The 14,370-nt window shown below is 48.1% G+C and overlaps 1 protein-coding gene across 3 annotated transcripts in view; it reads right to left on the bottom strand.

Annotated features, from left to right (window-relative positions):
* The window catches only part of SLC7A1 (solute carrier family 7 member 1), a 72,474-nt gene extending 59,225 nt beyond the window's left edge, over positions 1 to 13,249 (bottom strand). Inside the window, exon 1 of one of the 3 annotated variants that reach the window (XM_079138578.1) lies at positions 12,963 to 13,249. In XM_079138578.1, the coding sequence (XP_078994704.1) occupies positions 12,963 to 13,176 (214 nt within the window). In that variant the 5' untranslated portion in view covers positions 13,177 to 13,249. Of the gene's footprint in view, positions 1 to 5,024; positions 7,973 to 12,962 lie in introns of those variants that run through there. The other 2 variants (XM_079138579.1, XM_079138580.1) reach the window with 2 other exon arrangements.
* Between the last annotated feature and the right edge of the window lie 1,121 nt (positions 13,250 to 14,370).

The following is a 14,370-nucleotide window of genomic DNA, read 5'->3' as shown; positions in this document are numbered from 1 at the left end:
GCTTTGAACTCAGTGACAGGCTAACACAGCCAAGGTGTAGTTATGAGTATTTCAAGACAAATCTCTCCTCCTGGCAGAGGCCAGCACCTCCATGGAGGTACAGGAGGCTGGGAACTATGCCCTGGCACCCCTTTTCCATTGGCATCCCTTCCTGAGATTTCTTAAGAACCAAGCATAAGCAAACTGCAAGGAGGCTTACCCACAAGGGCAGACACCCAAATGTGCGCCAGTTCTTCCAGGTGGCACCCTAGTTTCAGGTCTCCTGAGCAGGGGTCCTGAAACCTGGCAACCCATGCCAGCTCTGTCAGCACCATGGCGCCCCCCACAGGCCCTCGCCACGCCAGGTTCACCTTCCCCTCACCCGTCCTTAATTAGAAAGTTCCTGACACTTGCCTCTTCCATGAAGAATTTCCTGACTAAGAGGGAACATGTAGCAACCTCTCCTTAGCTCATTTCACCACTCCTCAGTCTTCTGGAAAAATCACTTTGCATGTTAATTGACACCTACTCTTTTACCAGCTGAGCAAAGACACATTTATGTGCAACCTCAGGAATGGGATTTTTCATCTGGCAGAAACGAAGGTTAACCCTGCAGACACCAATCTTAATGGGGTCCCCATGTACTCAGCCTGGTGACAGCCCGGAAGCTTTGATCCTCAACACTGCCTACAAAGTGGGAAACCAAACTCTCTATTTTCAAATAGGGAAACAAAGGTCCAGAGTTGCTGCTGGTCACATAACAGGGACTTCCTGAAAGGAACAGAGCTGCTGGTCCTTCAGCTCAGTTTTCCCCGCCATAGTGGCTAACGAGTCAGGGTGTCTCTTTCTGCAGTGTTCTATACTCTTCCCTGCTGTCAGGCACTCAGCTATCAGTTCTCACCACTGTCAGCAGCCCCACCTCTGCAGTGAAACTTATAACTTCCTATCTGTTGTAGACAGATAAGCAGGCTGGTCAGAAATGAAGGCGCAGACTATGAATGGGCCACCATGTCCCTCCAAAGGCACCAAAATAAGTGGGCACTAGACAGCAATTTCTTCAGTTCATTTGAAAGGGCACTTTTTGAATGTCATTCTGTATTAGTCAACTGCTCTGGGTACAGAAGACACGAAGACAGATGTGGCCTGAGGTCTTTCCATCTGTGGTCTTCCTGGATGACTGCAGGCTCCAGCCTTTTCTAGGGGCTGTGCCACTCCAGGTGATACTGGAGTTAGAAATGCAATCTCTCAGAACCTACCTGGGCCTCCTGAATCAGAATCCTAGTTTCAGCAAGATCCCCAGGGGAGGATTTATATGTAAACCTGGTCTAAATAGCTTAAGCACACCCAGAGTTGCACTTTAAGATAGTAAAGGCCCTGTCATATTATGCAAAGTACTTAACTTAAATGCTTAGGGAGATGTAGTCCTTCCTTCTATCCTTCTTGCTGTGCATTGGCATATCTGTCCAGTCCCCTATACACCTAGCTACCTATATGGCCTTCAGATAGTGATGAAGAAATGATAGAAATAATGAAGAGGCACATCACAAAATTCACCGATATGCACAACTACAACAGAAACGCTTCCTGTTTTGTGTGCTACACTTCCAGAAACAATACACTATGGTTAGTCTCGCCCTAGGTTTAGATTTTTGCTTTTATTAATGTACACCTTGCATCTTTGAGATGCAAGCCCTTCATGAAGTCTAGAGCTAGTAGGAATATGGCCCTGGGGCCACATGGCATAGGCAAGGGTGCCTGCACCATGCTGACACTCCATATCACACGGGCACAAAGTTCTGCCAGTTCAAGGAAGTCTAGTAGCAAGAGCAATTCTAGGAGGAGGGACAAGACCTAAAATGTTCGAGTCTATTCATCTGGACTTGGGGCAGCACTGCTTGCTCCCACAAAGCATCAGTGTTGAGGGTCCCATTCTCTCCCTCTGTCTCTGCCTCCCAGGGCAAAATGATACTCCTTCCTTTGCATACCTGGACACCTCCCCAGAAAGAGACAGCTCTGGGGGTCAGAGCCAGAAGCCCCTGAGAGGCCCCAACTCTCCCACCAACACAAAAGCGTGTACAGTGGCACAGCCACATCTCCCTTGCAGAGGGTCTACCAGGACAGTTAAGGGGCAGCCAGATGGAACAGGAAAGTGACTCCAATTCATGTTGACTGTTATTCTCCACTGGGCACTGCCCCAACTCATAATCGCCCAAGACACATAGTTGCACTCACCAGACCAAAAGCTCACAGGTATTCAGTGATTAGGCCTGATTCCTGCTGCAAATTAGTTTTGAAGACTTTCTAAATTCTGATTGCATCAAACTCTAAGACCAGTAAGATGAACATTCTCCCAGTTCAAGACAGTTACTCAAAGAATTAATGAAATTTCTTAATATCACCCAAGATGGCCCTGAAACTGAAAAAGTTTTCTAACAAGTGTTTTTTGAAAACCAAAATGGCTGTTAATAATTTGACATTACAGATTTGTGAAAGTGTCACCCAACTGCAGTAAAAGATTATCACTTATTTCAAATAATACTGATACGCATGTAATAGCATAAAACTGAATTTATGAGGTTCCTTCTCAAAAAAAAGGTGGTAATATTTATAACTTATACATGCATTTTTTAAAAGACTGTAAATTAAGCACTCTGAATTCTTACAGCAAATTTATTTTTATTGAGCGTAGTAAATAAAAGAGGTTCACAAGGAACAAGGATATTTGTACATTGTTTTAATAAACTAGGGCAATTTATTTTGCGCTAGTTCTGTTATATCACTATGCTCTTGTTCAGTGGAATCAACTCCATTGATTTACAATTGTTTTAAGAATAATATACATGGGCTTTGTTATTTAAGAATATTAATTTGCTAAGCCAAAATAAAATTCAAACACTTCTTAAGTAACAATCCATTCAACCTTTCCAAGTACTATTTAATAATAAAATTGTCATTGCTAATATTATATTTGCAATACTCTGTTCAACTTTAATCCAATAGATTGGACAATCCCAAAATTAACTTTTCTATAAAAGTATCTTTTTCCTCTTCTACTCACAAATCCTTAACTCTGAAAGAGAAGGCTAACTTTTCAGGCATGTTCTTCCTCAAATCACATTGAAAAAAAAATAAACTCAAGGAAATTCAAAGTACTGAAATTAATAATGTAAGGTCCATTATTTCTGGAGAAACACAAACATACACACACACACACACACACACACACACACACACACACACACCCTGACCAGACCACCTCTGAAGCAGAGCTGATGCCAGAGTTAACTCAGTTTGCACACTCAAAGCAAGCTGGGAAATTCACAGGTGCCCTTAATCCTGCTCACCTGTTAGGAATCATCACAGGGAATAATGTCCAGTCAGACAGGAACTCTCATCACCAAAGAAGTCTCTACTGCACTATTTTCTCCTTCAAGAAGGGTCTAGATAGAGAATCACTTCCACCTCCTCAGTGCCAGCAGTGGACCAGAGATCCAGAACACCACTAGTAGAAGTTGCAGGCTTGGTGCATCCAAGCGGGCAGTGTTTTGCAAAATGGAAGTTGCCACTAGAAGCACCCCTCTTTTTTAATGTTTTTAATGAAATAGAAAAGAATAAAAATTATCAAGAGTTTGGGGGGTACAGGAAAGTGGCAGAGCTCTTGCCTAGCACATGTGAGGCCCTGGGTTCCCTCTCCAAGACTGTAAAAATTAAAACAAAATAAAATTATCAGAGTGCACCATTGGTAGGAAGAATGGGTGGGTGCTGTTTCATGGAAACTTCCAATCTTTTATCAATATGTGTGTCACCGTGTGTGTACTTGATCGCAATGTAAATTTAGTTCTTATTATAGATTGTCGTCCAAGTCTCTGTCCTTGGGAACACAAGTGTGTGGGTAGCAGAAGTCACATTTCAAACATCCCACAGAAAGGCTTCCAGAACCTTGTGCTGACAGCTGGGAAAGCACTGGTAGGGGCTTGAATCCCACATGCCTGAATCCTTCTGCAGGAGGAACAAAACAATCTCACCAGAAAGACGGGCGACAGCCTCATGCCACCTTCCCTGAATGAGGGACATTTCCAGGGCTAATCTATACTATACACAGAAAAAGAAGCTGTATTTTCAGAAAACATTATAAATTTAGAAATCAGGATGACATACAGCCAGTGTATCTTGGTACTCTTTGATGCTCAAAGATAAAAAACAGTCCTAGGCAAATCAGGCAAAAATTCTCAACAACAGGATGGGACAGGCTGGCCCAATGGTGGTTAACTACAGGGTAAATTAAGAGGAAACTCTAATTTTACCCCATCTGTGAAGGTGTCTGATTACCAACCTAGCAAAAATGTAATATCCTAATACCGAGATCGCAACGGGGCTGGACTAGTCCAAATTGAAATGATAAAGTCACCAATTCACTATATGATTTGTACTGAAGTACAAAATATGGTACATACTTATACCAAAGAACAAAATAAACCCCAAACTGATATGTGAGGACAGAATTATAATAGAAACTTAAAATAATTTATAGTCCTATTGACCCACTAAAAGTTACTATTTACCTCAGTCATTTTTCCTTTAAAATATACAATGGTACCAACTATACAAATATTACCTCAATAAATATTTGTTGAGCACTATTTATGGGTGCTAAAAACAGCAGTAAACAAACAAAGACTTTTGTGGAGTAAGGGATGCTGGGGATCGAATGACACTTAATCTAAATGTTAAGCGTCCTCTCTTACCACTGAGCTAGGCTCCCAACTCCCAAAGTTCAGTGTTGACCATATTTTCTTTCTGTGCAAATATACAGATCTCATTAAGATAATGGTGAACGTGGAAAATTACAATCAGGTTTTTTCACTTTCGACATTAAAGTTTTCCCCATTAAGATCAAATGTTCTTTGAAAATTCCATTTTTATTGGCTACCCAATATTCTAATAACTCACCTAAAGTCATTTCCAAAAACCACGAGACAGCTTGAAATGAAATACGTTAGAATTTGATTTAAGATCATAAGGAAAAAGGAAAAACGCAATCTTACCAATCTCAGAGACCCAACTGCACTCCTCCACAGTGATGGATACTCATGGGTTTTGCCACATTTCCCACGTCAAGGGCTAATTTGTGAATCTGCCTTTATAAGCCCCACTCCCTCTTTGATCGAAGAGAACATTGTCTGCACAGAACAATACGTTTTCATTTCAATTTCCCTTCTTTTCAGGAAAGGAAATGTTTGCACTTCAAAGGGCTTCTTTGAAGAGCAGCCCTTGGTGCTGGCCCAGCCAGGTTAGGAGTTACTGGGCTCAGCAGGGTGCATGGACTCTGGGCGGCTGCCCACGGGAGTCACTGTCAAGGCCAGCTTCTTCAAGGAGAGGGTCTGGGGCAGGAGAAGAACAAACAAACACATGGAAAAATACTTGAGGCTTTTGATCATGACCTTCAGAGGCCCCTTCTCACATACAATGTAGATTTATAGCTCGGGGAAACTGAGGTACAAACAATAAAAGAGTTGTGCACATTGAAATAATAGTCTCAAACAAAATCATTCCAGAAACCAGACTCCCTTAGAAGGACCCATTCTAGGCCAGGAAAAGGAAGCCACTGTCAGTGCTGACGGCGATGGCAGAGGGGATAAAATGATGAAACAGAAGACCCCGACTCCACTGCACAGTTTTAAAACTTCGCCTAGGGAGGCCTGAGATCGAGTACAGTCATTAACAAAGAAAACTACACAATCTAGAATTTCACCTTTTACTTCTCCAGTGCCTCCTGGAACCTCCTGGAAAGGCCAAGAGGTTCACCCAGGGGCAAGTCTGCAACTATATGCAACAGCCACGAGGGGCCAATGCCGGGGCCCTCAGTCAGGCTCGGTGTGCATCCTAACCTCTGCCAAGTCGACGGAGCAAGGGGTACAGAGCAGACAAGAGAGGACCTGCAAAATTTCAAGTCTCAAACAAGTCCTGGGTATGTGATAATGATCTCCACCCTTCCCCACGCCTGGTACATGTGCGTACACACCAGGGAAGTGCTACTGAGGGGTGGTTGTCAGCCTGCTCAGGTGGGCAACCGTCCAGAGTGGGCAGGGGCATGAAAGACAGCCTGAGGACTCAACAGAGGGGCTCCTGGCAGGAGTGGGGACTACAGGTCTGCAGGGCCAGACGACCAGGAGCTTCAACCACCATTCTTACAATCCCTTCACCTGGCCAAGTGCCAAGGCTTTGGGCAGCGATCGTGGACTTTTAATTTTCTCCTTTCACTGTACTAGGCTCCAACTTCTTCACAGTAAGCTTAGAAAACTTTAGAAACTTTTTCTTAAAGTGAGAGCCCTTAAAAATTAGACTTGTGAGGTGGAAAATTAGCACAAGGTAGAATACGACTAGAGTTCCTTTGAGCGGGAACTCCCCAAGCTGTAAAGAACACTGCGTGGACAATTCAAAGGTGAACAAGGGCTGTGGATTTGATAACATGGCTGTAATAACGTTAAATTTCCTGATTTCGATAGACCGTCATGCAGGTGCGGCTCGGTGGTACAGGGTTTGCCCAGCTTGCACGAGGCCCTGGGTTCCACGGTTCCATCACCAGCCCTGAGAAAGGGGGCGGAAAGCGAAGATATCACACTGTGGTTACAGAAGAGGCCATCCTTGTGCTTAGGAAACACGTGATGAAGTATGCAGGGGCAAATAAAGGGACGTGCACGTGTGCACTTGTGCGCGTGCATGTGGGGAAAAAAAGCAGAAGGGGCAAAATGGAACTGGTGAACTGGAGGAAAAGGGCACACGGGCTCCTCGTGCTCTGGAAGCTTTTCCTTGAATTCAAAACGTTATTCCAGAAAAGCTGAAAGCCAAGAGGAAGAAGGAAGAAAGAGGGAAAGGGGTGGAAAAGAGTTTTACTGCACACCTGTCCCTTCTCCTTTCCAGGAGTTCTCTGAGAGGCCCCAAGGCCTGCACCCAAAGCTCCCGTCTTCCTGGACCTGCTCTCATCCCAAGGGAGAGTGGGAGGTTCCTCTGACATCTAAAAAGCTCTGGGTCCCAGGAAAGCACACCTGAGGTCAGACAGTTCCCGCCCCAGGCTTTCCAAGGGTGTCAAGGAGGTGTCTTCTAAGGAAGGGGACACTCCCCACGTCACCACATGGGAGAAATCAGTAAATGAAAGATGGAGGCAGGATTACAGCTGCCACTGGCCCCAGAAGAACGGAGTATAAACAGTTTCTAGTTCCCACAAGACCCCCTGTGATGAGCTCTCCCTGCAGGGACATGGAGGTGGAGCTCAGGGATGACCGGATGGGGATAAGTCACACAAGGCACCCCTGTGGTTTGGGGCAGGAAGCGCTGTGTCCAGCCAGAGGCTGGTGACGTGAATGCCAAACTACTGACCCAGAAAGAATGCAGCCAGGCCTCTGCCACACATGCTGGCTTCTGAGTCTGGCCACCTGCCAGCGCAGCTGCCCCAGGAGCCCCCGGGGCTCCAGCTGTGCAGGGAAGATCTGCATTCAGAGATGGCAGAGAGAAATCAGGGCCAGGAGAGGGACGGCAGGGTGCTGGCCAGTGGTGGAGAGGCCCTTCAAGCACCACCATGATGCACCAAGAAACGAAGGGGAGCAGTCAGAGGTGTGGGCTGCCACTCAGCAGGCTCCTGGCATGCTAAGCAGGTTCCGGGAGAAGCTGGAGCCCAGGCAGGGCTGGCTTCACAGTCCCATGGCACATATGAGGGCCACTGTGGTGCCAGGATGCTTGGGTTCCAATCCTCCCTCTGCCCTTATTACCTCTCTGTGTGCCAGAGGGGAGGGGAGGACCCTCCATTCCCCACCAGTCAAAACAGCTGGACCAGTCTTGCCAGGCAGTTGTGAGGACTGGAAGAAAATATATCAAGTGCCAAGTATTCAGAAAGCACTAAACATGCACTGGGGATAACTGACCTCGTCTATCCGCACCTTCCTTCCCATTTGGTGTTAAACTGGTAGATGGCACTTGGCAGGCAGGTGAGAAAATAAGGAGAAAGAGAAAGAGGACATTTCCAAGTGAACCTTAACAGATAGTTCAAGTCACTTCATAGGAAGGATGACAGCAGTCACAACAGTTTGATGAAATAGCAACGTGATTCCCTCCCTCCTCTGACCCCCCCCCCCCCCAGGGATGATGAGCCCACCACTTTTACCCCAATAGGGATATTACCACCTCAAAGAAGGGATGAAAACAGATGGCCCTGAGTTTTTGGGCTTGGCTTTTTTTGGGCTCAATATGGGGAATCAAGATGACTATAAGGAGAGTTGCCACTGTACCCACACCCACTAAACACACATCCCCTGCTAAACACACACACGCACACACACACACACATACAGCAGACACTAAAAAAGGAGCTTCCCAGAGATGCTCAGCGTGGCCAAGCCCAAGTCTGTGGACCCCAAGGTGGCACCTGGATCTCACAGTGATAGCTTCAGGGCACATCCGGGCAATTAGAGCCAAACACCCAGGGCTGTCATCCTGCCCTCCAGGTGCCTCCAGGACCACCTAGGACCAGGTGGGTCGGGGAACTTGTCAGCAGATGACCCCCAACACCCTCTAATTTGGACACAATTCCAAGGAAAGGGGACTACATTTTAATGCATGGCAAATGGGAAAGCAAACTTAAAGTTATTTTAAAAAATATTTTTCTTCCACACCTAAATCAAAGAATTGAGCTTTCCTTCCAGTATAATTGTTAATATTTGTATTAAATAACTGGGTACCAGATGCTGTAAGTGTGTAACATCAATTATCTCATTTTAATCCTCTCCATCCTGAAAGGTAAGCACTAAAAGCCAAGTGTAATGGCATTTTTCCCCCCAGTTAGCCAGGAAGCTGAGCCCATGAATTGGAGACCAGCCTCAGTAATGGAGAGATGCCGTCCCCAAAAATTAAAAAAAAAAAAAAAAAATTAAAACCAATTATTGTGCAAGCAGAATGGGAAAAGATTTACATGTGGCTACTGGAAATACTTTAGAAAAGGCATCCCTATAAGTGGGGCCCACTCTGTGATTTGGTCCTTTCTTTGGGAGGGGTCGCAGCATCTCCTTTGACCCCACAGTTTGGGTGAGTGGGGCCATAAGCTCAGGTTGGCCATATCAACAGGGGCCACTCCCAGAGTCACCACTGCTAGATGCTCTCTATGACACAGAACTAGGACCTACTATTGAACATGAGGGAAAATGTCTGATTGTCCTTACGGTCAGGAACTATCTGACGGAACATCCTGAAGAAAGCATTGCAGAAGGAATGCGGAAAGGCAAGCAAGTGACTCTGCCTAGGCCCTCTGTGTCCCCAGAAAAGGGAGGGGAAATGCCAACACATCCTGAAGAAAGAGAGACAGTGGAGAAAGAGCCGGTGCTACTAAGAAAGGGGACACTTTTCCTCCCACCCCTATATAAACCCATACTTGGTTTCTGGTCACTATTATCAGAACTGGAAACAGAGCTGGAAACTGAGCTGATTTCAAAAAAAAGAACTCTGATTGCATTGATTTGGCACCCTTGTCAAAGAACCGAATGGACTTCAAGCTATCCAGCTTCTCTCTGGGGAGGCTGGGAAGCCTACAAGTGCGAAAGTTTCAGAAAGTCTAAATGACTTTCCAGGGTCTGCACGGGGAGAGAGGGGCAAAGTCACAAGTCCAGAAGTCAAAAGCAGCACTCCCCAGCCTCAGTGCCACCTCCACCGGGCTCCTCAGAGCTGCAACATCTGAGCCTGCACTGAGCTGGAAAGGGTGGACGCCTCGTCCCTCAGTCACAGCTTGTACTTGGTTTGCATAGTGTGATCCTCGGAGGTACCATCTGCAGGTCCCCACCGTCCATGATAATATGCGGAGAGGAAAAGCCCAATGCAAGCGACTGGGTGTGGCAGTAGAGATGAACCTTCCAACACTCAGAAACATCTTTCTGGCAGCCCGTGTTGCTGGGAGGACAAAATCCTGACCAGTGGATCAAGGAAACAGCGTCCCCCAGTCTGCCAGTGCTGCAATGAACCAATGCCTTGGGAGAGAAACGGACATAGTTAGCAGTCCACCAAATGGTTTCCCCATTTGTGCCCATCCTTCTGGCATTCACTCCAGGAGCAAATGCACTGACCCCCCCTTGACAAATTATGACTCTCTCCAAACAAGTGCAGAGGCATTTATTTTCCAGGCTGCTGTGGGCACAGGGGGCGGGGGGTGGGGGAGTGGTATAGATTATAGAGGAACAGAAAGAGAAGCAGTTCAAGTTTACCATGAGGCTGAAAACCCGCCACAAAGATGTTTCTGCTCTATTCCCTCACTGGAGGAGAACTAAAACCTGGGACAGATGGACACTTGACCTAGGATCCCATGCCGCTGACTCAAGGTCAGAAGGTCCCTATCCTACCAGGAAAGTCCAACAGCAAGCTGCCCACTGGAGGGGCAAGGGAACTAAAAGGAGGTGACAGGTAACAGAGGAGACAGAAGAGCTCCTAGTTTTGGTGTGAGGTGAACGGGAAGGAGGCTATCACCCTGGAACAGGTGGCTGCAACACAGTCATGCACCTTGGAAGGACCCCCAAAGGTCCCACCTAGTCCAGGCCTATCCCTTGGCAATGGAAGTTTCTAAAAATATCATTTGTGTCTTTTCAAGTCTTTCTTCCACCCAACCACTCTTTTCCTAGCCTTCCCATCTCCTTAAATACGTTAAATTCCTTAAATTCCTTAAATCTCCTTAAATTCCACCATGCTCGGACTTAACACTTGATCTCTCTCACTCTTCAAATGGGAGTCCTGGCCCATCTGGCTAGGTATACCTTTAAAATTTACCCAGACCAGGGTCTGGGAATGCAGCTCTGTGGTAGAGAGTACACTTGGCTTGGGAGAGGTTCTGGGTTTGATCCCTAGCAACAGTCACACACACACACACACACACACACACACACACACACACACACACACATTTACCCAGGCCTGAAGGGGCCAATCATACAGAGAAGGCTAGAGTCTCACCTGTAGGTCCTGCTTGGAGTAAGGACTAAGGACGAAGTGAAATGATGGATATCTCAGGAGATGCCTCTGGGCAAGATGAGAGGTCCAAGTATTCCCAGAGTGGAGTGAGAGGAAACATTTCCCTCAATAACAAGGACTTCTTCCTATTCGGATTCCTTCCTGGCATTAATAAGCAATACCTTCAAACACATGGTTAGTGATGAGAAAGGATTCATTTCATTGGACATGCTGGGCCCTCCAACGGTTACCTAATTTTACTGGACTCTAAAGAAACTAGAATACCCAATAACCATGTGCTAATTTCATCAAAGAATAAGATCTTCTGCAAAATGGAATAAACACATATGTCTTAGAATTCGAACTGCCTGAGGCCAAGGATTTTGTCTTTCATGACTTGTTCTCACCTAAAGCCAATAATCATATGCGTAAAAACAGCCATGTGGCTCTAAGATTCACATACAGCCAACTGAGTACTTTTCTGACTTCTACTTATTAAGCCCTGTCCTGTTTGTTTACTCAAAACTTCTTTGACACCTTTTGAACTTTACCTTTATAATCACTGAACATCTCAATATGCCAAACCTTTAAAAAGAATTTTAATCCATTGTTGACCTTTCCCCTAAATTTCTATTCTGATCGTGTAACTTAAATAAAACATTTTGTTTTAATGACAGAATGGTGGGTGTGTTCACATGAAAATAATGATAATTTCCATTAAGACCAACTAAAAATATCAAGGGAATAAATGTATCATGTTTTCCATTTATCTAAACCACACATAAAGGGCAAGCAATGTTAAGATAAAATCCCAACTAAATTATAATTTGAATTACAAATAGAACATTCAACCAGAAGGCAATGTACACAGTCCTAGTGAATTTTTACTTAAAGAGCACATTTATTTTAGGGAAATATATCTGGGATTGAAATCCCAACCCTGTCCTCTGGGAGAAAACCTAGCACCAGAGAGCATGACTGTGGGTGTTGGGAAGTGTAGTTTTTTCTTCCTGAAGGCACATGTCTGGCTATCCAATTCACACAAGTCAAACACAACTCCCGCTAGGTTCCCACACCCCGTGCAGAGGGGCAGAGGCTCGCCCAGCAGGCCAAGGTGGTACTATGGTGCGGCTGCTACTCTGTGCACACGCAGGGCTCGGTGACCTGCCAGCGCCCGGGAAGTTTACTATGCAGAGAGGAACACGCTGAGAATAGGTTGTCTTTATGAAGCCGGAAGAACTTCCTCCTACTCCAAACCATCTGGAGGGCCTGAAGAGCCGTGTATTCTCAGGCCAAATCGGGTCACAAGAAGGCCCACCTTGAGGTGACTTCCTCAAAGTAACCCTGGGGAACCTGGATAAGGGGTGGGGGACAGGGCGGGTCTCGGGGTCTACGGTGAGGGGAGGAGAGGCAGGAGGCGCCGCGACCACCAAGCCGGGGGTGCGCAACACGGTCCCCAGGCCGGCCACCTGCCGTGGGACCACCCTCCCAGCGTCCGGGAGGGGTTCCCACCCGCGGCTGATGACACATCCCAGGACCTCGTGGCGGGGCGGGGTGCTCCGCACCGCGCCATGTAAGGGAAGGTCTCCCTCGCGGCCGGCGGGCTCTGGATGCCTCCTGGGCCGGCCCCCGCGCCCGCTGCGCGCCCCGGGCCACACAGAACACCGCGAGCGCCCCGGCGCCCGGGTCCCTGGGCAGGCGCGCTGCTGGGCATCACCGAGGCGCCAGGTCCCCCCTGCTTACTCCGCCGGTGTTGCATCATGCACCACGCCGCGCCTCAGGGAACCAAAATGGACTCCGTGGAGGCGACAGCCGCATGGGCACCGGCCCCGCTGCACATCCCGCTCCCGCCCTGCCCTCGCCCTCCCGGGAGGATGCCAACGCCCCCCGCGCGGACCCTCCTGGCCCCCGCTTCTTCCTCGCGCGACCCCGCGTGGCGCCGAGGCCCCTCCAAGGTGACTCGGGCCCGGGGAGCTGTCCCGGCGCTGGGGGCAGAGGGCACTCACCGAGCGGGCGGCGGTGGGCGGCGGGATGCGGGCAGGACTGCGGGTGGACGGACCGACGGACGCACGGACTGGCGGACGCTCGGCCCGGAGCGGAGCGGAGGTCAGGAGTGCCGGCTGCCCGCGTGCCCCGCCTGCCCGGCTGGGTCCGCAGCTCACACCTGCCCGCGCGGAGTGAATGGGGCGCCAGGCGGGCGGGATCCGGCGCCGGTTTCATCAGCCGCGCGCCCGGCCCCCGCCCTCGCGCCGCCCGCCCGGGGCCCCGGCCCGCTCCGGCGTGTCACCGCCGGGCACCAATGGCAGCGCGGCGCGGCAGCCGAGAGCGGACGCGCCCACGGTGGGCGGGGCGGCGGAGTCTTCGCGCGCCCCAACCTGGGATTCCCCGCCGGCGGGCGGTACCTCCCGGCGCTGCCGCTCCCGGCCTTTCCTCCGCCAGTCCGCGCCTACGGCGCTGCAGCATCTTCTGGTCCCCGCAGCCCCGACCGCGCGCGGGCAGAGGCCAGGGCCTCCGCCCCGCGGTGCCAACTCCGGGGCCGGCGACCTGTTTCCCTCTCCAAATTAAAAGATTTGGGGAGTACGTCGAGGATTTTAAGGGAATGTTTATGAATCTTCACTTGTCATTGGAATAGTTTATCGTTTTTTATTTGCCCTTGCTAAAACCTTATTCTTGTCCATTGTCATGAAAGGCCCCAAAGCCCCATCCACCTGTGTCCGGTGGCTGTGGCATAGGCACGCCTGGCTGGTGGGCTAGTCAAGGCAGCTCACTACTGGGAGTTACTCTCCAGTACTTGGCAGAAACTTTAGTACCTAATCCTACCTCGTTCACCTCACGAACTCCCTCCGTGCATCTCTGTTTTCTCCCCAAACCAAGCAAGAGCCATAAACTTTAAAAATTCAATAATCTGTAACATGAGATAAGTAAACAGGTAACAGATCAACACTACCATCCTCTATCTATCTCTGTAAAGAAAAAAATACAAAAAGCAAAAAAGAAGTGTTTGGTGTCCGTGGGCCACAAATGGCCTTGGTCAGTAATTGTGGCTCATTGGCAATAGCTGATAGTATTATACTCCCTTGGAATTAGACAAGAAATGTGTAAAGTACATTCTTTCATAACTTCAGAAAAAGATTTTTGTTTGTTGTTTCAAGACAGGATTCTCCCCGTATTGTTCAGGGGCTCAAGGCTGGCCTTGAATTCCGAGGCTCAAGTGATCCTCTTGCCCTAGCCTCCCCAGTAATTGGGATTGCTGGCACATCCCATGGAGTAGGAATATGTTTTATTGAACACATAGAGATGAGTTCATATTTGTAAAGCGTTTTGAACAGTGTTTGGAATCATAATAAGCCACTTCACATGCTTCATTTTAAAACCATGAATTTCAGTTTCAGTTGTACCATGGCGAAATGATGC

This window comes from Sciurus vulgaris (assembly GCF_902686455.1).
Source record: "Sciurus vulgaris genome assembly, chromosome: 4".
In the NCBI taxonomy this organism is placed as follows: domain Eukaryota; kingdom Metazoa; phylum Chordata; class Mammalia; order Rodentia; family Sciuridae; genus Sciurus; species Sciurus vulgaris.
The sequence above is the reverse complement of the archived record's forward strand: the minus strand, read 5'-3'. Positions and strand labels throughout refer to the sequence as shown.